Consider the following 23,876-nt stretch of genomic DNA (forward strand, 5'->3'; position numbering starts at 1 on the left):
CTTGTTTCTAGTGGAGGAGCTTGGGAGGCTGGAACTCTGGGGAGGCAGAGAGTTTGATTTTTGCTTGCTTGGCCTCTCTCCTGACAGCAACTACCCGGGAGCGGCCTACCTCTGCCATCTACCCCTCCTCCGACAGCTTCCGACAGTCCCTCCTTGGCTCCCGCCGTGGTCGCTCCTCCTTGTCTTTAGCTAAGAGTGTTTCTACCACCAACATTGCTGGGTGAGCCTCTTTTGGGGAAGGGAAGACCAGGTAGCAGAGTATGGATCCCAAAGGGGGGGACTAAGGTTTTTTTCCATCTCTGAGTTCAGAATTGTAGACTGATAAGTAAGGAGAACTTAGGGTGACTGCCTTTCAAGTTCCCAGTCTTGGTTCCCCTCCTGGGAAGGGATATTCTGCCTGAGTAGGGATGATGCAGACAACCTTCACTTCCTTCAGACATTTCAATGATGAGTCTCCCCTGGGGCTGCGTCGGATCCTTTCTCAGTCCACAGACTCCCTCAACATGCGAAACCGAACCCTGTCAGTGGAATCCCTTATTGATGAAGGTGAGCATGCCTGAGGCTGGAGAGACTTGGAGGAGATGAAGCAGGGCTGGTGGGAGCAGCCTTGGGAAGGGCAGGGAGACAAGGGATGTAAAGGAGGGCCTAGAAACCAGGAAAGAGGAATCCGTTCTGAGTTTCTTCCTCTACTGATGCCCAGGTGCAGAAGTGATCTATAATGAGCTGATGAGTGACTTTGAAATGGACGAGAAGGACTTTGCAGCAGATTCCTGGAGCCTTGCTGTGGATGGCAGCTTCCTGCAGCAACATAAAAAGGAAGTAATGAAGCAGCAGGATGTCATTTATGGTGAGCCAACTGCATCACCCCAGCCTTCTTCCCTTACCAGGCCCTGATTGTCTATGTTCTCCTTTCTAGCAGTCCCACCTCTCCAGACTCTTTACCTCCATGACCCTGCTTGGCATCAGGTTGCTCCTTAGGCCTTCACCTGGTCTCCAAGGCCCCATATTTTGTTTTGTTTTTTTGAGACAAGGTTTTGTTAGGTAGCCAACAATCCTCTTGCTTCTACCTCCTGAGTGCTGAGAATACAGGCATGCACCAATCATATTCAACTGCTCCATCTTTATCCCTTTTTTTAACGTGGTTCTCAGTTTTCACTCTGCCTTTTTAATGTACGACACCATGCTGGGTGTGGGAGGCTTAGATGTATAGAAGACACATGGTTCTTTTCCTAAAATAGTTGATAATCGTCAGATGACAGGTGTAAAGATAAAAAAATTAATTAAAAAATGATTTAAGATCCCACTAATGCAGATGTTAACCTAAAAGCGACCAGCCAAGGGGCCCATAAATTGTGCTCAAGCCAGAGTAGAAGGTTGAATGACCCATTGTCCCCACAGAACTAATCCAGACGGAGCTGCACCATGTGAAGACACTGAAGATCATGACCCGCCTCTTCCGCACTGGGATGCTAGAAGAACTACAGTTAGAGCCAGGAGTGGTCCAGGGCCTATTCCCCTGCGTGGATGAGCTCAATGACATTCATACCCGCTTCCTTAGCCAACTGTTAGAACGCCGGCGCCAAGCCCTGTGCCCTGGCAGCACTCGGAATTTTGTCATCCATCGTTTGGGTGACCTGCTTATCAGCCAGGTGGGAAAGGGTAGGACCCCTGGGTAATAGTCATTGAAGGAGGAGTGAGCATTTTTTTGTTTGTTTGTTTCCAACCACACTCCAGAGGCAGGATGCCAGCCTGTTTGGCAGGAGGCTGGAGGTATGCCCAAGGGATAAGGTATGATTTTGTGAGAAATGTTGACTTGGCTTTGCTCTCCTGACATCTAGTTCTCAGGTCCCAGTGCAGAGCAGATGCGGAAGACCTACTCAGAGTTCTGTAGCCGCCACACAAAGGCCTTAAAGCTCTATAAGGAGTTGTATGCTCGAGACAAACGCTTCCAGCAGTTCATTCGGGTGAGCCAGCCTCTGCAGATCCAGACTCACAACCTCCTCATAAGCCTGAATCCATCTTCCTCATTCATGGGAAGGTCAGGTGTGATCTGTGCCTACCCAGACAGCAAGCACTGGCTACCCCTTTAGATTTGTGGACCCTGTCAAGAGTTAACCCTCAGAGAGGACAGTATCTCCTACTATTTTCCCATCCACTTTTCCTGACTTTGTTGGGTTGATCCTTACCACAAATCGGGGACATTGTCCCCATTTTCCAGTTGATGTCACATAGACCAGTGTCAGGTAATAGCCAAGGCAGGACCAGCCCCAAAAGCTAGGACTGGCATCTTTCGACAGCCCTGAGCCCTGCCTCTTCCTTTGCAGAAAGTGACCCGCTTAGCTGTGCTGAAGCGACATGGGGTACAGGAATGCATCCTCCTGGTGACTCAGCGCATCACCAAGTATCCAGTGCTCATCAACCGGATCCTTCAGCATTCCCATGGTGAGGAGAAGCACCAGGGAGGGGGATATTATGGGTAAGGAAAGGCTTGGGATGATAAAGGCTCAAAGGGCAGGTATGGAGTTATGGGAAGCCTGTAAAGGTAGAGTTGGGACACAGTGGGAGTTAGGACTGGAATGACAGTGGGAAAGTTGTCCCCCATGTTGGCCTTCTGGTACAGGAATTGAGGAGGAGCGCCAGGACCTGACAGCAGCACTGGGGCTAGTGAAAGAGTTGCTGTCGAATGTGGACCAAGATGTTCATGAGCTGGAGAAAGGAGCTCGCCTGCAGGAAATCTATAACCGCATGGACCCTCGGGCCCAGGCCCCAGTACCTGGCAAGGGCCCTTTTGGCCGAGAGGAGCTTCTGCGGCGCAAGCTCATCCATGATGGCTGCCTGCTCTGGAAGACAGCGACAGGTCGCTTTAAAGGTCAGTAGACCTTGCTGGGCGTGGTGGTTCACATTTGTAATTCCTGCACTCAGGAGGCTGAGGTAGGATGATCATAAATTCCGGGGCAGCCTTGACTATATAGGAAGTTCAAAGTCGACCTGGGCTGTATAGTGAGACGCTATCAAAAACATAAAAATAAACAAAAGATCAGTGATTTTCTGGGAAGCGCCTACAAGAGTCCAGAGTTAGAATGGGAGATACAGCCACTCTTAGGACTTCTCTTAGGGCTGGGAAGGTGGCTCAGTGATAGAGCGCTTGTTTTGCATGCCTGAGGCCCTGGGTTCGATTCCTCAGCACCACATAAAGCAAAAAGAAAAAAGTTGGAAGTGGCCCTGTGGCTCAAGTAGTAACGTTGAGCTGAAGAGCTGAGGGACAGTGCCCAGGCCCAGAGTTCAGGCCCCATGACTAGACCCCCTTCCCCCAACCCAAAAAAATAAAAAAAGACTTCTCTTAGCTGGGCGCTGGGCTCACGCCTGTAGTCTTAGCTACTCAGGAGGCTGAGATCTGAGGATCACAGTTCAAAGCCAGAAGTGGCGCTGTGGCTCAAGTGGTAAAGTGCTAGCCTTGAGCTGAAGAGCTGAGGGACAGTGCCCAGGCCCAGAGTTCAAGCCCCATGACCAAAAAAAAAAAGAAAAAGACTTCTCTTTATGTAGGCCTGCACCAAGTATGAGACTCGGTAGGAGGAAAAGATACGTTGTTTATTGCAGCCAAAGTTTTGCATTCTGTTTTTAATATTCTGGACAAGACAGTCTTATGAGTTTATATTCATTTCTGTGGTCCTTGCCAGGCCAGAGAACCATCAGTTTTAATGAAGACATAGAAATGTAAACCACAGTTGAGCATTGGTAGCTCATACCTGTAACCCTAGCTGTCTGAGAGGCTGATATCTACAAGATTAAGGTTTGATGCTAGCCTGGCCAGAAAAGTCCTTGAGACTCCAAAATAACCAATAAAAAGGTGAGCTGGAGGTATGGCTCCCAGTGGTAGAGTGCTAGCTAAGCATGCTAGCTGAAGTCTGAGATTCTGAGTTCAGACCCCACAGCAGCGCGCGCACACGCGCGCGCGCACACACACACACACACACACACGCTGGAGCATTGCTCAAGAGTGGAAGACCTGGGCTGTGAGTGTGCCTTAGTGGTAGAGTGCTTGCCTAGCATGCATGAAGCCCTAGGTTCGACTCCTCAGTACCACATAAACAGAAAAAGCCTGAAGGGGACTGTGACTCAAGTGATAGAGTGAACAAAACAAGCTCAGGGACAGTGCCCAGGCCCTGAGTTCAAACTCCAGGACTGACCAAAAAAGAAGAGTGGAAGACCCTGTGATGCTAGAGCCTCAGTTCAAGCCCTAGTCCCAGGGGTAAAAAAAATAGAAATGCAGACCACAGGACAAGATTAAGGCAGTTAATTTCCCCAACCGGAATCCCAGCCATCAGGGCTGTGGAATGCTTTGGCATTCAAGGAGCACAGCTGGGAGTTTCCAGGGAGAGGCTGAACCCAGAGAAGGTCAGGCAGGAAAGGCGAGAGAGAATGGAGTCCTGTGGGCTCCCTTTTCAGAATTTTTGTGCACTTGCAAAGTATTCTGTCTAAATCAGGGCAAGAAAGTAGCAGCTTCAGCTTTGGGGGTAAGGACTCGGGACAAAAACAAGTGACATCTGAGGCCAGAGTGCCTGCTCCTCTGTGTCCAGGTCATAAAATCTGCTTGGAGGGCCTGGATATTCTGTCTTCACCAGCTTCTTCCATTTCTCTCCTTTTCATCTCTCCCACACAGCAGCTAAGAATATAAAGCATCGAGGGTTAAAAATAGCAAGGCTACAGAGCTCTATTTCTGAGCATTTAGCAAAAGCCCTCCCATTCTGTATGCCCACAGTTAGTAAGATCCCAAGGATGAAGGGTGAGTGTATGTGTTCTTGACTGTGACATCTAGGTTGCATAGAATTGACCTTTGTTGGATGAGGGCTGACCTCTCAATCCTCCTCTAGTAGACAGAATGTGAACTTTCTCCCTTTACTGAGCACAAAGTGAAAAATAGGAATATGCCAAGGCAGAAAGAATTTAGGTCAGATACTTTAAAAAGTTTTTTAGGGGCTGGGAAGGTGGCTCAGTGGTTAAAGCGCTTGCTTTGCATGCCTGAGGCCCTGGGTTCGATTCCTCAGCACCACATAAGCAAAAAGAAAAAAGCCGGAAGTGGCGCTGTGGTTCAAGTGGTACAGCGCTAGCCTTGAGCTGAAGAGCTGAGGGACAGTGCCCAGGCCCAGAGTTCAGGCCCCATGACCGGACCCAAAAAAAAAAGTTTTTTAAAGATTTTATATTAGGGCTGGGAAGGTGGCTCAGTGGTAGAGCGCTTGCCTTGCATGCCTGAGGCCCTGGGTTCGATTCCTCAGCACCACATAAGCAAAAAGAAAAAAGCCAGAAGTGGCGCTGTGGCTCAAGTGGTAGAGCGCTAGCCTTGAGCTGAAGAGCTGAGGGACAGCACCCAGGCCCAGAGTTCAGGCCCTACGACCGGACCCCCCACCAAAAAAAAAAAAAAAAAGATTTTATGTTAGCTCAGTGCTGGTGGCTCACACCTGTAATCCTACCTACTCAGGAGGCTGAGATCTGAGGATCACAGTTTAAAGTCAGCCTGGGCAATAAAGTCCCTGAGACTCTTATCTCTAGTAAACAACCAGAAAACCAGAAGTGGTGGTGTGGCTCAAGTGATAGAGTGCTCGCCTTGAGCTGAAGAGCTTAGGGACAGCGCCCAAGCCCAGAGTTCAAGCCCCATGACTGACAAAAAAGAAAAAAGATTTTATATTAGACTGGGAATGTGGCTTAGTGGTAGAGTGCTTGCCTCGCATGCACAAAGCCCTGGGTTAGATTCTCAGTTCCACATAAACAGAAAAAAAAAACTGGAAGTGGTGCTGTGGCTCAAGTGGTAGAGCGCTCCCCTTGAGCTGAAGAGCTGAGGGACAGCGCCCAGGTCCTGAGTTCAAGCCCCAGGACTGGCAAAAACGTAAAAAAAAAGATTTTTATATTAGTTAGATGCTAGACATGAAACTTAGGGAAGCCCATAAAGGCTGGGAAACACATAGCTCCTATTGGTCTTAGAATCCTTAGTAACATAAAGGCCTTGGACCCAGCCCCATGTGGCATACACCTTTATTCCCAGCTATTCAGGAGGCTGAGGCCAGGAGGTTGCTTGAGCCCATACAAGTTCAAGACCAGTCTGGGAGCTGGGTGCCATTGACTAAGCCTAAATTCCTAGCTTCCTCAGGAGGCTGAGATCTGGAGGATTGCTAGGCGATCCCTGGCAGAAAAGTTCTCTACAGACCAGTGTCAGTGGCTCATGCTTGTGTTCCTAGCTACTCAGGAGGCCGAGGTCTGAGGATTATGGTTCAAAGCAGGAAAGTCTGTGAAACTCTTATCTCCAATTAACTGCCAAAAAAACCAAAGTGGAGCTATAACTCAGGTGGTAGACTGTTAGTCTTGAGCAAAAACACAAATTAACTTAGGGACAACTCCCAGGCCCTGAGTTTAAGCTCCAGGACCAGCACCAAAAAACAGAGAGAGAGAGAAGTTCCTTCTATTTCATCTATAAGTAACCAGCAAAAAGCAGGAATGGAAGTGTGGCTCAAGTGTGGTAGAATACTCTCCGAGTAAGTGCAAGGCTGACTTCAAACCCCAGTGCTACCAAAACAAAACAAACTATTGGACCCTTCCACCCAGAAGAATACACATATATGTTATATTGATACATCCAGCTGTCGATGCAACTTCAGAAGGTTTACAGAGCCCCTGGAGCTAGCAGTGGCTATCCTGGGAACCTGTAGACCTTTGGTTAAGAAGCCTGATCAGCTGTGGCAGTTTTCTACAAAAGCACTGAGTGGTCTCCTGCTGTCCCTGCTAGCCTAAAAGGGTGTTTTATCTGGTATCACATACATCTCTCTTTTCCCCTTCATTTCTCTGCTCTCAGAATGAGAAAGTGGGAGGTCTACAAAGGTGGCAGAAGCAACCAAAAGAAAAGGGGGATTAGGGGAAGAAGAGGGGAATGGGAAGTTCTATCTGATGGTGTAGGCCCACAGAGAAATGGCTGCTCAGTCTCTCTAGTGCTGACCATTCTCCCACTTTATACTCCTACCAGATGTGCTAATGCTGCTCATGACCGATGTGCTACTGTTTCTCCAAGAGAAGGATCAGAAGTACATCTTTCCTGCTCTGGTGAGTCCTTATTCTCTTAACACTTGCAAATGTCTCAAGCTCTGCTTGCTTTCTTCCCCAAGTGAAAAAGCCCTGGAGTCTTCCTGTCAACTATTATAACTATTACTATAATAAAATAAAAATTAGTTATCATTTTTGCTATCATATTATTATATTCAGATATTTCAATATTTATGAGGAAAGCCCATTTTTAGCCACTGGCATTTTATAGATGATGAAAATAAATCTTAAAGTCAATCTGACAAAGGTCATACACATTTCCAAGTTCTCTCTGAATGGCCCAGAAGAGGGGGCAGCGTGTCTTCCTCAATCCTTTGGGCATTCCAGGATTGAAGACCTAATTAGCTTAGGATTCCCAGGCTTAATTCTTTCTCCCAACAGGACAAGCCTTCGGTGGTATCACTGCAGAATCTGATTGTTCGGGACATTGCCAACCAAGAAAAGGGGATGTTTCTGATTAGCGCGGCCCCTCCTGAGATGTATGAGGTGCACACAGCATCCCGGGATGACCGGAGCACCTGGATGCGAGTCATTCAGCAGAGTGTGCGCGTGTGAGTGTGTGCCTGCTGCCTGTGTTGTTTGTACATATGGCCTCAGAAGTACCTATGGCATTTGTGCTAGGCCTCAGTACCACCTGGGAACAGAACCTAGCTTTAACAGGGAGGAGCAGTGGCTGAGAGAATCATGTCAAAGTTTATATGCTGAAAACCTCAACTACCTTTCAAATGTAGCATGAGCTGAAAAGCAAAAGAACAATTAGAATGGTTACAGCTACCAGCCAAAAGGACAGTTTGAGCCTCATTAACATCTTGATCTGTAGGCAAGAGACTGTTTTTTGGATTATATTGCATTTTATCTTTTCTGAAAATGAAAAAAAGAAGATAATAAAAGCATTGATGTTAGGGAGAAGATGGGATGGTTCCCATTAAACTCAACCTGATAGAGCCAAGAAGGGAAGTTTACATGTAAAAGTGTTTATGCATCCAGGCCTGTAATCCTAGCTACTCAGAAGGCTCAGATCTGAGGATCATGCATGGTTTAAAGCCAGCCTGAGCTGGAAAGTCAGTGAGACTCTTACCTCCAATTAACAAAAAAAAAATTGGAAATGGAACTATGGCTCAAGGTGGTAGAGTGCTAGCCTTGAGAAAAAGAGCACAGGAGCCAGTGGCTCTCACGGTAATCCTCACTACTCAGGAGGCTGAGATCTGAGGATCTTGGTTCAAAGCCAGCCCGGGCAGGAAAGTCTATGAGACTCTTATCTCCAATAAACCACTAGAAAACCAGAAGTGGCACTATGGCTTAAGTGGTAGAGCACATGCCTCGAGCTAAGGAGCTCAGGGACAGCACTCAGGCCCAGAGTTTAAGCCCTAAAGATGACAAAAAATAAATAAATAAAAGTCAATGAAGCCAAGATGTGAGGAAGCTTACTAGATAAGGGGAATGTAGAACATGTATCAGAAGGAGGGAAGACTGATTATTGATATGTAACCTCACATCTGTCCGCCAACCCCACCTGACCTATTACCTCTCCAGATGTCCATCCAGGGAAGACTTCCCCCTGATTGAGACAGAAGATGAGGCTTACCTGAGGCGGATCAAGAGTAAGTCCACCCACAGGGAGCTTATGAAATACTTTGTGATATATCCATACAAATATTATGCAATTGCTAAAAAGATGAGATGATTCTATGGGGGTGTTTTTTGGTTGTATAGTGTCCCTAGTAAGGGTCTATATGACCTGCTATACCAAAACACCAATAAGGACTGGTGCTGGTGGCTCACACCTGTAATCCTAGCTACTCAGAAGGCTGAGATCTGAGGATCTCGATTCAAAGCCATCCTGGGCAGGAAAGGCCTTGAGACTCTTATCTCCAATAAACCACTAGAAAACCAGAAGTGGTGCTATGGCTCAAGTGGTAGAGTGCCCGCTTTAAGCTGAAGAGCTGAGGGACAGCGCCCAAGCCCAAGAGTTCAAGCCCCACGACCAGCCAAAAAAAAAACAACTCCAACAAAAAAGTTTCTTCACCAAACAATGGTGGCTCACACTTATAATCCTGTCTGTTTGGGAATACTAAAAATCAGAAGGATTCGAGGCTGAGGAGGTTTGAGGCCTGCCTGGGCAAAAAGTTTGCAAAACCCTGTCTCAGCAGAAAAGGTTTGTTGATGTGTGCCTGTCATCCTAGCTATTGTGGGAAACATAAATAGAATTGATTTCCTGGCCAGTGTGGGCAAAAAGTGAAACCTTATCTCAAAAATAACCAAAGCAAAAATAGCTGAAAGACTTGCCTAGCAAATATAAGGCTGTGAGTTCAGTTCCTACTGGGCTTAGCACGTGGCAGTGTGTAACTCGCTGTAGATAAAGCTGGGAAATAATCTGCCTGGGCAGCTATGTCCAAATGAAACTTGTTCACATTCTATTTTTTTTTTTGGTGGGGGGGTCCGGTTGTGGGGCCTGAACTCTGGGTCTGGGTGCTGTCTCTCAGCTCTTCAGCTCAAGGCTAGAGCTCTACCACTTGAGCCACAGCGCCACTTCCAGCTTTTTTCTTTTTGCTTATGTGGTGCTGAGGAATCGAACCCAGGGCCTCAGGCATGCAAGGCAAGCGCTCTACCACTGAGCCATCTTCCCAGCCCCGTTCACATTCTATAATTAAAGAAGGATGGAAAGAATATGGTAGACAATTTAATCTTTGCCATAAATCTTTGTCACTTTTGTTATAAAAACAAAATATGTTAAAGAAAAAATTTGGGGCTAGGAAGGTGGCTCAGTGGTAGAGCGCTTGCCTTGCATGCCTGAGGCCCTGGGTTCGATTCCTCAGCACCACATAAGCAAAAAGAAAAAAAAAGCCGGAAGTGGCGTTGTGGCTCAAGTGGTAGAGCACTAGCCTTGAGCTGAAGAGCTGAGGGACAGCACCCAGGCCCAGAGTTCAGGCCCCACGACCCGACCTAAAAAAAAAAAAATAGAAAAAATTTGAAGGTTGGGAATGTGGCTTAATGGTAGAGTGCTTGCCTAGCATGCATAAAGCCCTGGGTTCAATTCCTCAGTACTACATAAACAGAAAAAAGCTGGAAGTGGCACTGTACCTCAAGCGATAGAGTGCTAGCTTTGAGCAAAAGCAGCTCAGGGACAGTGCCCAGGCCCTGAGTTCAAGCCCGAGGAAAGGAGAAAAATAAAAAATAATAAAAAATATTGAGCCATACACTGGTGGCTCAGGCCTGTAATCCTAGGTACTCAGGAGGCTGAGATCTGAGGATCGCTGTTCAAAAACAGCCTGGGCAATAAGGTCTGTGAGATTCTTATCTTCAGTTACCCACCAGAAAACCAGAAATGGTGCTGTGACTCAGGAGGCTGAGATGTGAGGATCATGGTTGGAAGCCAGCCCAGGCAGGAAACCCTCTGAGACTTATTGCCAGTAAATTATTCAGAAGAAGCTGGAAATGGTGCTATGGCTCAAGTGGTAGAGTGCTAGCCTTGAGCAGAAGCAGCTCAGGGGCAGCACCTAGGCCTAGATTTCAAGCTCATGAGCAGCAAAATAAAATAAAATAAAATTCTGCCTTTCTTCCTAGCCCACCTCTGCCCTGTGGCTGTCACACGGGGTTATTCCACATGCTCACCTTTTTCTCACCCACAGTGGAACTTCAGCAGAAGGACCGGGCACTGGTAGAACTGCTGCAGGAGAAGGTTGGACTGTTTGCTGAGATGACCCACTTCCAGGCAGAAGAGGATGGCAGTAGTGGGATTCCCCTGCCCAGCCTGCCCAGGGGCCTTTTCCGCTCAGAGTCCCTGGAGTCACCTCGTGGCGAGCGGCTGCTGCAAGATGCCATCCGTGAGGGTGAGGGAGCTCTCCAGGAAGAGTTTAGGCACATGTGTTCACCATCACCTAATTAGTGGACGTATGGGCAGACCAGAGGGATTATCAACTCTTCAGCCCAAGTACCTCTTCTGGCCAGTTCCTCAGAATATCAGGGAGAGACATGGTCCTCGTGTGTAAACTTACATGTCCTTGGAAATATTAAATGACCTTTGTCTCCCACATGACTGAGTGAAAGTCTGCCCACTACCTATGTAGGGCATTTCTAAATACCTGCTGAATGGTCCATGTGTGTTCAGTGGATGGGATGACCCATGGGGTTCTGTCATTCCTATCCTCATCACCTCCTTTTTTCCATCAGTGGAGGGCCTGAAAGACCTACTAGTGGGGCCTGGAGTGGAGCTGCTCTTAACATCCCGAGAATCCCTGCCCTTGGAAACAGACAGCGGTGGTAACACAAGTCCTGGGGTCACTGCCAGTGAGTGCTAGGACCGGGGACTAAGGTAGTAGGCGGGGGGGGGGGGGGCACTAAACAGAACGGGGGCTTCAGGGACTCAGTAGGGTGAGGTCTAGGAAAGTGAGTTCAAAACCTTCCTTTTCCCCCTCAACAGATGGAGAGGCCAGGACCTTTAATGGCTCCATTGAGCTCTGCAGAGCTGACTCAGACTCCAACCAGAAGGTGGCTTCTCTAGAGGTTTTGGGGCTTGGCTAGAGGGTGGGAAGGTGCAGCTGGCCTCTGGGGCTGGCAGTGGGGACTTGTGTGTCCACTGATTCTCCATCCTTGCCCCTTTCTGCAGGATCGAAATGGAAACCAGCTAAGATCCCCTCAGGAGGTAAGTGGGAATCTGTTGGTATGGGAGACAGGATGATACTCCCAGCCTGAAAAATTGTATCTCAATTTAGGGTGGGGTGGAGAAAGACAGTACCTCAAAGTATCTCCCAGATAGTATTGTTCCCTCACCCACACCCATACTTGTTCAGCTTCTGGGCAGTGCTCCCATCCTAAACATGGGCACTGTTCCCACTCTCTCCTTTGTCCTCAGGAAGTGTTACAGCGATTGGTTAATCTCTATGGACTTCTTCATGGCTTACAGGTCAGTGGGCAAGGGCTGGGATGGGGAAGGATGATAGCTGTGCAGAGAGGTGGGTGTAGGTGGGCCTAGTCACCTTAACAGTCTTTTCTAAGTATTCCCTCAGGCCAACCTCTACAGGATTAATCCCCTGGGCTGAGAGGAAGGTGTAGAAGGAAACACAGGCTGCTGATGTACCCCATGTGTCCCCATCCCATCCCAGGCAGCTGTGGCTCAGCAGGACACGTTAATGGAAGCCCGGTTCCCAGAGGGTCCTGAGCGTCGGGAGAAGCTGACTCGAGCTAATTCCCGGGATGGTGAGGCTGGCAGGGCCGGGGCTGGGCCTGTGGCTCCTGAAAAGCAGGCCACAGAGCTGGCACTACTGCAGCGACAGCATGCACTGCTGCAAGAGGAGCTGCGGCGCTGTCGGCGGCTGGGTGAAGAGCGGGCAACTGAGGCCGGCAGCCTGGAAGCTCGGCTCCGGGAAAGTGAGCAGGCCCGGGCTCTGCTGGAGCGGGAGGCTGAAGAGGCTCGAAGGCAGTTGGCGGCCTTGGGTCAGAATGAGCCACTCCCAGCAGAGGCCCCCTGGGCCCGCAGGCCTCTGGATCCTAGGAGACGAAGCCTCCCAGCAGGCGATGCCCTATACTTGAGCTTCAACCCCCCACAGGTAAGGTAGCATGTAGTGAACTGACCTGGGCCAGATTCAAGTGTCCATAGAACCTCAAAGATACTGGCCTGTTGGAGATTTTTAACTTAAGAAATCAGGCAATAGCTAGATGCTGGTGGCTGACGCCTGTAATCCTAGCTACTCAGGAGGCTGAGAGCTGAGGATCATGGTTCAAAGCCAGCCCTGGCAAGAACATCCATGAGAACTCTTATCTCCAGTTAGCTACCAGAAAAACCTGAAGTGGCGCTGTGCAAGTGGTAGAGTGCTAGCCTTGAGCTAAAGAGCTGAGGGATAGCACCCAGGCCCAGAGTCAAGCCCCACAACCGACAAAAAAAAAAAAAAGAAGAAAAAGAATTCAGATAAGTGCAGGGACAGATGCTGAAAGAAAACAACCTGGATGGTCAACACTAAAAGAAGCCAGTGGTGGCAGATGTTGCTGGACCCCAGAGGAAAGAAAGCCTGTGTTGAGGCCTCGTAGGGCCCACTGCCCTTAGCTAAGCAGATCCTGCAATATTCATGTTGCTCATCCCCTGGCTTACTACTTTTCCTGCCTACTATCCATAGCCTAGCCGTGGCCATGACCGCCTGGATCTGCCTGTGACTACTCGCTCCCTCCACCGACCCTTTGAGGACCGTGAGAGGCAGGAGCTGGGTAGCCCGGAGGAGCGACTGCAAGACAGTAGTGACCCTGACACAGGCAGTGAGGAGGAAGGGAGCAGCCGACTGTCTCCACCCCACAGTCCACGAGGTGAGAGAGTGGTGGGGGTCATGGAGTAAGTGTGGGCCATGGCCTGGTATGTTTCTAAGTGAACTGGCTGCTGATGCCCACAGTCATTCCAGGTGAGCCAGGACTTCCTGTACTGAGCAGGGTGGAGCTCTAGGAAGCAGACGGGGAGGGGTTTCTCCTCTTAATTGCTTGGCGACTCTTAGGCTTTGCAGGTAGAAATCCATTTTTTCTCTTTCAGTTTTATTTAAAAAATATTTTTGGGGCTGGGAAGGTAGCTCAGTGGTAGAGTACTTGCCCAGAGTTCAAATCCTACAACTGGAAAAAAATTTAAAAAGGCTGTACTAAGGGATTGCCAAGAAAACCATTTTTTTTTTTTTTGGTCGGGTCGTGGGGCCTGAACTCTGGGCCTGGGCGCTGTCCCTCAGCTCTTCAGCTCAAGGCTAGCACTCTACCACTTGAGCCACAGCGCCACTTCTGGCTTTTTTCTTATGTGGTGCTGAGGAATCGAACCCAGGGCCTCAGGCATGCAAGGCAAGCGCTTTACCACTGAGCCACCTTCCCAGCCCCAAGAAAACCATTTTTAAAGTGAAAAAATTTCAGAAGCTTTCAAGTCTATAGTTCCTGAAGCTCCCAGTAATTGGTACAGGAAATACAATCTAATCAAAGAGCAACTTAATTGTAGTTGGTAGGCTGGCTGGATACCATTAAGCCATGTTTTTATCCCTCAAATTATAAAATTGTAAAAAAAAAAAAAAAAATTCAAAAAAAAATTTTTGGGGCCAGTCCTGAGGCTTGAACTCAGGGCCTGGGCACAGTCCCTGAGCTTCTTTTTTTTTGTTGTTGTTTTTGGTTGTGGGGCCTGAACTCTGGACTGGGTGCTGTCCCTTAGCTCTTGAGCTCAAGGCTAGTGATCTACCACTTGAGTCAAAGTGTCACTTCCAGCTTTTTCTTTCACATGTTGCTGAGGAATCAAACCCAGGGCCTCATGCATGTATGAGGCAAGTACTCTATCATTGAGCCACCTTCCCAGCCCCCTGAATTTCTTTTTGCTCGAGGCTAGCACTCTACCATTTGAGCCACAGCGCCACTTCCAGCTTTTTCTCTTTATATGATCGAACCCAGGGCTTCCTGCAAGCTAAGCAAGCACTCTACCACAAAGCCACATTCCCAGCCCTGATTATAATTGTATCTTTATATATCAAAGACTTAAGGGTCTGGGAAGGTGGCTCAGTGGTAGAGCGCTTGCCTTGTATGCATGAGGCCTGGGTTCAATTCCTCAGCACCACATAAGCAAAACGAAAAAAGCCGGAAAGTGGCGCTGTGGCTCAAGTGGTAGAGCGCTAGCCTTGAGCTGAAGAGCTGAGGGACAGCGCCCAGGCCCAGAGTTCAGGCCCCACGACCGGACCCCCCCAAAAAAAAAAAAAGACTTAAGATATGGCCCACTGCTGACTTTTCCCTCACCTGAGCGTTTATCCCTCCACAGTCTGAAGATGGGGAGGCAGTAATATAGGGGTGTAGTTTGTCATGGGAAAGTCTCACTCACTGGCTTTACCTTGTCCCTCTTCAGACTTTACTCGAATGCAAGACATCCCAGAGGAGACAGAGAACCGAGATGGGGAACTTGTGGCTTCAGAGAGCTAAGCGGGCCCCTCCCTCTGCCCAGTGCCCCCCTGAAGAACATTACTGAGGGGGGCAAACCTTGAGAACTCCAATCTGCCAATGATGAGGGAACATTTGAAAGAACTGCTAATTGTCCTTGCCAGCTCTGGGATCCTTGGATACCTAGGGGCATTTAGGAAGTGGGGGATTTAGGCCACAATAACCCCCAGTGGCATCCAAAAGCCTACACCACAGATGCCAATTTTTCATGCCTTCTTCCCTCTACTTTAGAAAAATTTATTTATTTATTGTTTATTAGTTATAGGGGGAGAGAGGAGACTTAAAGGACCAGAGACATGGGAACCAAGCCATAGGGATCAGGGGCCCTTCTCCTTTAACACTACTGGGGTCTGGGTATTCAGGCTTAGCCATGCGGCTGCAGGGTTCAAGTCTGACACTCTCCCCAGCAAACATGAAAGAAAGCAAGACCACAGCCAGGGCCTACTACCCCTTTAAGGAGGGCTGTGGGCAGGACTTTGTCCCTTTCCTACTCCTGCTGCCCTCCTACTGCTGTTCTCCCTTCTCTCCATCCTCCACGGAAATCTCAGGGAGATAACCTGGCTTCCTAGAGTTGATGGGGTAGAGGTTAGGGTGGCCATCTTGGTTTATTGGGGGTGAGAGAAAAATCCACAGGGACCAGAATGTTTTTGTTGCTGTTGTTTTTTGTTTTGTTTTGTTTTGTTTTTGTACCAAAGCCAACTGCACGTGTTTTATATTTTTAAGAGAAGATTGTAGGCACTTAGAGATCGTAGCCTTCTATCTCCACATCTCTGAACTTGAGTGGTGGGGGAGAGACAGTGACCTCTCCCTTCATCTATAGTAATGGGGCTCCTATTCTGACCTCTTCCTTGGCCATTTGGAAGAAGTTCTAGTGTGGGTTGGGAAATCTCTAGAAATCCTAACCTCATCACCCACCTTAGCAACTATGACCTAAAACCTCAGTATGAATTTGGGGGATTTCAGTGGAACCCCCCAATGCCTACCAGCTCCAGCCATTTTTTCTGCCAATTTGATTGTTTTAAAAAAAAATCACACAGAAAATTAAAGACCTGAAACCCCATGAGGTGCTGTTTTGTAATGACTACATATTCTCCTGTTGGGCTGGGGGGGGGGGTGACATAGGTTCCTCTAAAGGTGACTTTTCCTCTCCACTGGCAGTTTCTGGTGCCTCAGAAGAAGTGTTACCAAATGCAGCTGCCAGTCTTCGGCTTTTTCTGAGTAGTTTACTGGAGATAAGAGTTTCATGGACTTTCCTGCCCAGGCTGGCCTTGAACCTTGATCCATGGACTTTCCTGCCCAGGCTGGCCTTGAACCTTGATCCACAGATCTCAGCCCCTTTGAGTAACTAGGATTATAGACATAAGCCACCAGTGCACAGCTTAAACTGCTAGTCATTTTAAATAGCAACTCACAAATGCCAGGATAAAAATGAAGTAGTGAGCTGGGCGCTGGTGGCTCACGCCTGTAATCCTAGCTACTTAGGAGGCTGAGATCTGAGGATCGTGGTTCAAAGCCAGCCCGGGCAGGAGAGACTGTGAGACTCCTATCTCCAATAAACCACCAGAAAACTGGAAGTGGCGCTGTAGCTCAAGTGGTAGAGCGCTCGCCTTGAGCTGAAGAGCTGAGGGACATCGCCCAGGCCCAGAGTTCAAGCCCCATGACCGACAAAAAAAAAACTAAAAAAAATGAAGTAGTGAACAGGAAATGTGGCTTAGTAGTAGAGTGCTTGCATAGCATACATGAAGCCCCTGGGTTCAATTCCTCAGTACCACATAAGCAGAAAAAACTGGAAGTGACACTGTGGCTCAAGTGGTAGAATGCTAGCTCTGAGCAAAAGAAGCTCAGCAACAGTGTGCAGGCCCTGGGTTCAAGCCCTAGGGCTGGCAAAAAAGAAGTAGCACCAGTTTCTAATGACTCGGGGATTCAAATATTAGAAAACTTGTTTCATCTTATTTGCATGTTGTGGTTACAAATCACATCTACCTTTTGCCCCCTTTGGCAACAGTTCCTGTTGCCCTCTCCCCAATGTTATTCTCGGAACCAGCCCCTACTGTACCCTGGTTCATCTCCAGTATCAGAGAGAGCCCTGGGGTGATGGACTGCTCACAACTACTACTTATTTGCTCATTGCCTCTAGGAGAGAGTAACTGGTTTCAGTTCTTGCTTTGGGTTTGGTTCATTTCCTGTTTCTGACAGATGCCCTTGGGCTGTGGGGGTGGGGACACAGAGCCTAGGGTTGTATACCGGTTGGTGTGAGTGTACAGCCTCAGGGTTAAGAATGAGGCTCCAGGCAGGGTACCTAGTAGGCTCATGCTTGTAATCCTAGCTACTTTGGAGGCTGAGATCTGAGGATCCTGGTTCAAAGACATCCCCAGCAGGAAAGTCCAGGAGACTCTTATCTCCAATTAGCCACCAGAAGTGGTGCTGTGGCACAAGTCGTTAAAGCACTAGCCTTGAGCAAAAAGTCCAGGAACAACCCCCAGATTCTGAGTCCTCAAGCCCCACGACCAAAAAAGTAAAAAAAAATTCTCATTTTATTCACTAGGTGCAGAAAGGTGGCTAGGCCAGGATAGATAACCCAGGAATAGCCAGTCCTAGTTTTAGCCCTCGACCCCCCCACATGCACTTGGCTACTCTGCCAAAAAATACTAAAAACTTCAAGTTTCAAACACACTAAGGTTTAGCATCTGTCTTCTATGAAAGAAGAGCTGAGGCCTGAACTTGGAAAGACCTGTGGGGCTAGAGAGGTAGGGGTGGTGTTAGCATCCAAAGGACCACCAAGATGGGGATGTGGAAAAGCCACAGCTCCTTAGAGAGAAACACTTTTATTCCCAGCAGCACTGTTGTGTCACCCTTTTACCTAACCTCATCTTCAGCCTCAAAACATGGTGCCTGTTTCTGACAGCTGTTTCTCTCATTCACCGTTGTATCCCTTGTTCCTCTCTCTAAACCTACTTTCAAGGACTGTCTTAAACATTAATCTCTCCTGCTGTATTTTCAAAGTTGTGGGGTGGGGCCTTGTGCTTGCGATCACAATGCTTCTTTCCATTCCTAGAGGAGCTCTTGGGCCTGCCATGCCTAATCCTGCCCATCCCTCTTGCATCTCCACACCCTTCCTGTCTCCTCACTACCCCTCCAATGGTAGGTCTATGTGCATTTACTCAGCTCTGTTTTGGACCTGTGTACATTTTGTCAATATTTACCTATGGGTACCATAAAACAGAGATCCCCCCCTGAGAAATCAATATCCGGAGCCCAAGCTAGGACATCAGAAAAGCTGCTGGGGGTTGAAAAGAGGGTACTTAGGCTAGGGAGGATTTTCCATCTTCCTGAATGGGCTGGGAACAGACCCAGAATTTTGGAACCAGTTTAAACATTATCAAATAGAGGAAATTGAACATCAAAAGCCTAATTAAATCTCTTTCCCATTGCCTACTATGTTGTGAATTGGGTGGCTCTTCAGGGCTTCTAGAAGCAAAGCCAGTGGCCTCCCCTCCAGAGGACACACTGCTACTCTGGGACCTTGAGTGGAAAGTGTCAAGCTACAAGGCACATCAGAGATCTTGTCCTAAAGGGGGTAACATACAAGCAGGAGCTGCTCTTCCCTTCTGTGCAGAGGCTGGCCCCCAAAAGTCTTATCATTGATATTTCTTGACTTGGAAAACAAAAAAAAAAAAGCACCAGTGGAGACAGATCTGCCCTTCAAGACATTTAGTTGGTGGTTTGTTATTGTTTTGATGGGTCATGGGACTTGAACTTGGCCTGGGCAGTGTCCCTGAGCTCTTCAACTCTGGCGCTCTACCACTTGAGCCACAGTGCCATTTCCAGTGGTTTATTGGAGATGAGTGTTATAGAACTTTCTGCCTGGGCTGGCTTTGAACCGTGATCCTCAGATCTCAGCCTCCTGAGTAGCTATGATTATAGGCGTGAGCCATTGTTTTTTGTTGGTCATGGGGCCTGGGCACTGTCCCTAAGCTCTTTTTTTGAACCAGGGTCACAACTCTGTAGCTCACCTTGGCCTCAAACTCATGATCCTACTACCTCAGCCTCCTAAGTGCTAAGATTACAGCTATGCACTACCACAATAACCCAGACAAGACTTTCAAGGCTCCTTCAGCCCCCTGCCTTCCAGTTACTCTCCTTTTTCCTCCCCTTCTTATTTCTGCCTTCCATTATACATAGGATGAGAAAATAATAGCTAGACCTAAATTTCAGACACTTGATTCCTCAATAGCCCATTTCGTAGATTAGAAAACTGATGCACAGAGAGGTAAAGAAACTTTCTTGAGATCAAGGAACAAATCCAGGTGCTCTGACACTGAATGTTCAAAACTAAGCATTTGGGGAAACAAGACTAAAATACCACTTTCTCTGGTTTCTATTTTCCTGGCCCCACCTTTAGCCTCTCAACTTTCAGTATCTTCCTTCACTTCACCCACATCTTTAATTTGTTATTCTCTCTCCAAATCCTAATTTAAGTAGAGACATGTATTTCCAATCATCACCAGTGTTTTATACCGAGAATGGCAGGTGCTATAGGGGTTCTAGCAAGACCCAACATATGGCATCTTCCCTTCCAGGGAGCTACAGCTTTGGAGACTAAAGTCTCTGCTGAAGTTACGTCTTTCTTTCTTTCTTTCCTTCCTTTCTTTTCCTCCTTCCCTCCCTCCCTCCCTCCCTTCCTTCTTTTCATTTGGTTGTTGTGGGACTTGAACTCAGGGCCTTGATGCTGTCCCTGAGCTCTTTTGCTCAAGGCTAGCACTCTACCACTTTGAGCCACAGTGTCACTTCTGGTTTTCTGGTGGCTAACTGGAGATTAGAGTCTCACAGAATTTCCTGCCCAGGCTGGCTTTGGAACCACGATCCTCAGATCTCAGCCTCCCGAGAAGCTAGGATTACAGGCATGAGCCACCATCACCCAGCTTCTATTTTTGTGGGCACCTATAAGAAAAAGGAGGTTGGTGGCTGGGAATGTGGCTTAGTGGTAGAGTGCTTGCCTAGCATACATAAAGCCCTGGGTTCAATTCCTCAGTACCATATAAACAACAACAACAAAAAAAAAAAGCCGGAAATGGTGCTGTGGTCAAGTGGTAGAGTGCTAGCCTTGAGCAAAAGAAGTTCAAGGACTGCCCAGGCCCTGAGTTCAAGCCCCAGAACTGGCCAAAAAAAAAGAGGACAGAGGAAGAAGGCCCTGGGGACGTTGGTATTGGAGAAGCATCAGGGGCACTCTATTTGGTGGTGAAGGTTACAGGAGGACAAACAGACGGGGCACTGACTTCTGATAGATTAGACACCTAAGGAAAAAGTTCCCTGGAATACTTACAGCAGAAATATGGCAGAAAATTATCCCACACTGAACTGGAGGTGGTACTGGTATAAAAGGTCAAGACAATTTGTGGATAATCTAGAGGTTTATTCTCAGTTCCTACTCTTTGCCATCTTCAAATAGTGATTTAAGCTGTGTCATACTCAGCCCTGATCCAGGCCCTGGCCTCCCCATTCTACCATACCCAGAGTTGGTGCTCAGAGGCTCAGACTTGCCCTGAGGACACTGCAGCTGTGCAGAGGGCTGACTCTCCCTAGGATGTGTGGGTCCCGCATCTGGCAGATCCCAGAAGAGGAGAGTGTTTAGCTGTACTCTTCACCCAGGTGTCCCTTTGTCCATGCTCATGAGCATGGTAGAAGGGCTACTCTCCCGGGGGATGCTTGCTACCCACTGCCTGCCTACCTGCTTTAGGGCCACTTGTTCCACCCAGCCCTGGCCCTGGGGCCACAGCCTTGACCGCAGATCCCTGAAGGTGTCTGCCAGAGCCTGTCGGGGCTCCCGTCGTAGTAAACAGTAAAGCACAGGGTTGAGGCAAATGTTGCTGTGAGCCAAGCAGGTGGTGACAGGGAAGACGTAGGTATGGATGATGTAGAAAGTGCTGTCCCAAGGCACCAGGTCAAACTTCACCAGGATACCCCAAAGTGTGACCACATGGTTGGGGAACCAACAGAGGAAGAAGGAGGCCACCAGGATACGGACAGAGCGAGCTATGACTTTGCTGTCTTGCCGCCGTCGCTGCCTCTGCCGCAGAAACGCCAGCAGCAGCAGGTAGCTGGTGGTGATGATGCCTAAGGGGACCACAAAGGCTAGAATCACCCTCTGCAGCTGGTAGGCCCCAAGCCAATACTTGCTGGGGAAACGCAGCAGGCAGAGGCGCACGCCCCACATCTCACCCTCAGCCCCAAAGATAGCTGTAGGTGCTGTCACCAGGGCAGCTGCCACCCATACTGCGAGGGTGGCTACACGGGCCCAGAAAAGAGAGAAATGGCTGCCCGGCCCTGCAGCCATGGCCACCACCCAGTATCGGGCAATGCTCAGCGCTGTGATGAGGAAGATGCTGGCATAGATGTTGAGGACAGTGGCTGTCAGGACTATCTTGCAGAGGGCACTTCCAAAGGGCCAGTGGAAATCCAATGCTGACTCAGCTGCCCAGAAGGGGAGAGTGAGGGCCAGCCCAAGATCTGACAGCGCCAGGTTGAAGACAAAGGTATCTGAAGGGGTGCTGGAAGCTCGCCGGTTACAGTTCCCCAGGACCCAGAGCACAGCCAAATTTCCAAGCAAGCCGATTGCCCCCACAAGCCCATAGGCTAGGGCAACTGTGACCCGCAGGATGAGGAATTCAACAGGCATCGCTGCATCATCAGCACTCAGCACGCTGCCTCCAGACGTGTTGATCCAGAAGAACATAGGCAAAGCGGCAGAAGAATTGAGTGTGAGCATTGCAGAACATCAGAAGTTGGTGGTGCTGAGCAGAGGGACCAGCAAGCACCCACCAGACACCACCTCAAGTTCTCAGCAGGAGGCTCAGGACTGAATGTTTCTCTGAGGCCTTCTAGCTGTCAGGAGTCCAGCCCACACCCACACCCACACCTCAGAGGGAGGGGTGTAGCTGGAAAAGCCTACAACTTCCCTGTAGCACAAGACTGGTGGTAGGTGGGGCAGGACACGGAGTGTGTGTGTGTGTGTGTGTGTGTGTGTGTGTGTAGGTGGGGCAGGACACGGAGTGTGTGTGTGTGTGTGTGTGTGTGTGTGAAAGGCTAAACAACAGGAAGGAGAAGGATGGTAGTTACCATACTACATTGAACAGCCCCCCACCTCCATCCTAGGAAGAGAACTAGAAATTCAGATGAAAAGAACCAAACTAGAAATCCTTGTTCTCCAAACCGTGCAAAGTCTCTTCTGTAGACAAAACTCCTTTAGGGTCTTGACAAGGAAGGTGTATACAGGTAGGAAACCAAAATAGACATCAAAGAGACAGGAAAAAGCAAAGGCTCTAGAGTCTTACACTGGATACTTGCTGTGTGTCTTTTGAAGTTCAAGGCCAGCCTTGGCAATATAACAATAATATCAAAAATAGTTTTGGGGCTGAGTTCACTAGCTCATGCCTATAATCACAGCTACTCAGGAGGTAGAGATAGGAATTCAAGGCCAGCAGAGACACCCCATCTGTCAAGAAAATAACTAAAAGTTTCTGCATAGCTAAACTAGAAAGACAGCCAACAAACTGGGAAAAGATCTTTACCAGTGGGCTGGGAAGGTGGCTCAGTGGTAGAGTGCTTGCCTTGCAAGCATTAGACCCTGTGATAGGTTCCTCAGCACCACATAAGCAGAAAAAGCTGGAAGTGGCACTGTGGCTCAAGTGATAGAAGAGTGCTAGCCTCGAGTTGAAGAGCTGAGGGACAGTGCCCAGGCCCAGAGTTCAGGTACCACGACCGGCAAAAAAAAAAAAAAAAAAGATCTTTACCAGCAATATATCAGACAGAGATCTAATATATATAATGAGCTAAAGAAACCCTTCCCAAACCTAATAAGCCAATCACTAAATGGGAAAAGGAGTTAAGGAGAGACTTCTCAGAAGATGTAAGAGTGGCAAAGAAACACATGAGGAAATGTTCATCACTGGCCATAAAGGAAATGCAAATCAAAAGAACTCAGGTTCTATCTCATCCCAGTAAAATTGGCCAACATTGTCAATTCAAACAACAACAAATGTTGGTGGGGAGGTAAGGAAAAAGGAACCCTACTGCACTGTGGAAATGTAAACTAGTACAACTACTCTGGGCAGCAGTCTGGAGGTTCCTCAAAAATCTAAACATAGACCTTCCCTACAACCCAGCCATGCCACTCCTACGCATCTACCCTGAACATCATGAGCCATGAAAAGATAAGGACACCTGCACATCCATGTTCATTGCCACACTACTCACAATAGCCAAGATATGGAAACAGCCCAGATGCCCCCACAATAAATGAGTTGATACAAAAAAAAAAAAATGGTACCTATGAGGCTGGGAATGTAGCTTAGTGGTAGAGTGCTTGGCTAGCATGCATAAAGCCCTGTGTTTGATTCCTCTGAATCACATAAACACATAAACTGTGGCTCAAATTGGTAGAGTGGGGGCTAGGAAGGTGGCTTAGTGGTAGAGTGCTTCCCTCACATACATGAGGCCCTGGCTTTGATTCCTCAGCACCACATAAGCAGAAAAAGCCAGAAGTGACACTGGCTCAAGTGGTAGAGCACTAGCCTTGAGCTGAAGAGCTGACAGCACCTAGGCCCAGAGTTCAGACCCCAGGGTTGGCAAAAAAAAGTGGGGGGGGGGGGGTACCTATACATAATGGAATTTTACACAGCCATTAGAAAGAATACTAATATGTCATTTGCAGGGAAATGGATGGACCTAGAACAAATCATGTTAAGTGAGGTAAGCTAAGCTCAGGGAGACAAATGGCGCATGTTGTCTCTGATATGAAGAAACTAGATCTAAAATGCACTGAGATATGACAAATTACACAGGATTCTACATAATCATAC

At 48.3% G+C, this 23,876-nt stretch overlaps 2 protein-coding genes across 8 annotated transcripts in view; one reads left to right on the forward strand and one right to left on the reverse strand.

The window, feature by feature from the left end:
• Arhgef2 (Rho/Rac guanine nucleotide exchange factor 2) overlaps positions 1 to 15,440 on the forward strand; it is a 37,591-nt gene extending 22,151 nt beyond the window's left edge. For 6 of the 7 annotated variants that reach the window (XM_042681566.1, XM_042681561.1, XM_042681562.1 and 3 more), the window contains 18 exons: positions 88 to 220; positions 437 to 546; positions 701 to 847; positions 1,399 to 1,649; positions 1,839 to 1,964; positions 2,325 to 2,442; positions 2,621 to 2,869; positions 7,010 to 7,086; positions 7,468 to 7,637; positions 8,620 to 8,687; positions 10,716 to 10,916; positions 11,257 to 11,373; positions 11,507 to 11,574; positions 11,693 to 11,728; positions 11,939 to 11,989; positions 12,189 to 12,632; positions 13,197 to 13,380; positions 14,927 to 15,440. In XM_042681566.1, the coding sequence (XP_042537500.1) occupies positions 88 to 220; positions 437 to 546; positions 701 to 847; positions 1,399 to 1,649; positions 1,839 to 1,964; positions 2,325 to 2,442; positions 2,621 to 2,869; positions 7,010 to 7,086; positions 7,468 to 7,637; positions 8,620 to 8,687; positions 10,716 to 10,916; positions 11,257 to 11,373; positions 11,507 to 11,574; positions 11,693 to 11,728; positions 11,939 to 11,989; positions 12,189 to 12,632; positions 13,197 to 13,380; positions 14,927 to 15,000 (2,624 nt within the window). In that variant the 3' untranslated portion in view covers positions 15,001 to 15,440. The remainder of the gene's footprint in view (positions 1 to 87; positions 221 to 436; positions 547 to 700; positions 848 to 1,398; positions 1,650 to 1,838; positions 1,965 to 2,324; positions 2,443 to 2,620; positions 2,870 to 7,009; positions 7,087 to 7,467; positions 7,638 to 8,619; positions 8,688 to 10,715; positions 10,917 to 11,256; positions 11,374 to 11,506; positions 11,575 to 11,692; positions 11,729 to 11,938; positions 11,990 to 12,188; positions 12,633 to 13,196; positions 13,381 to 14,926) is intronic. The other variant, XM_042681563.1, reaches the window with a different exon arrangement.
• Positions 15,441 to 20,659: 5,219 nt separating this feature from the next.
• Rxfp4 (relaxin family peptide/INSL5 receptor 4) lies at positions 20,660 to 21,784 on the reverse strand. Its single transcript, XM_042682344.1, has one exon. The coding sequence runs from the start codon at positions 21,782 to 21,784 to the stop codon at positions 20,660 to 20,662; it is 1,125 nt and encodes a 374-aa protein (XP_042538278.1).
• Between the last annotated feature and the right edge of the window lie 2,092 nt (positions 21,785 to 23,876).

The sequence above is a fragment of the Dipodomys spectabilis genome, unplaced genomic scaffold (genome assembly GCF_019054845.1).
Source record: "Dipodomys spectabilis isolate Male_0828 unplaced genomic scaffold, ASM1905484v1 ptg000069l, whole genome shotgun sequence".
Lineage (NCBI taxonomy): Eukaryota > Metazoa > Chordata > Mammalia > Rodentia > Heteromyidae > Dipodomys > Dipodomys spectabilis.

What these genes read in the sequence shown, in the direction of transcription:
- Rxfp4 (XM_042682344.1), bottom strand. Translation starts at nt 21,784, where the DNA reads ATGCTCACACTCAATTCTTCTGCCGCTTTGCCTATGTTCTTCTGGATC.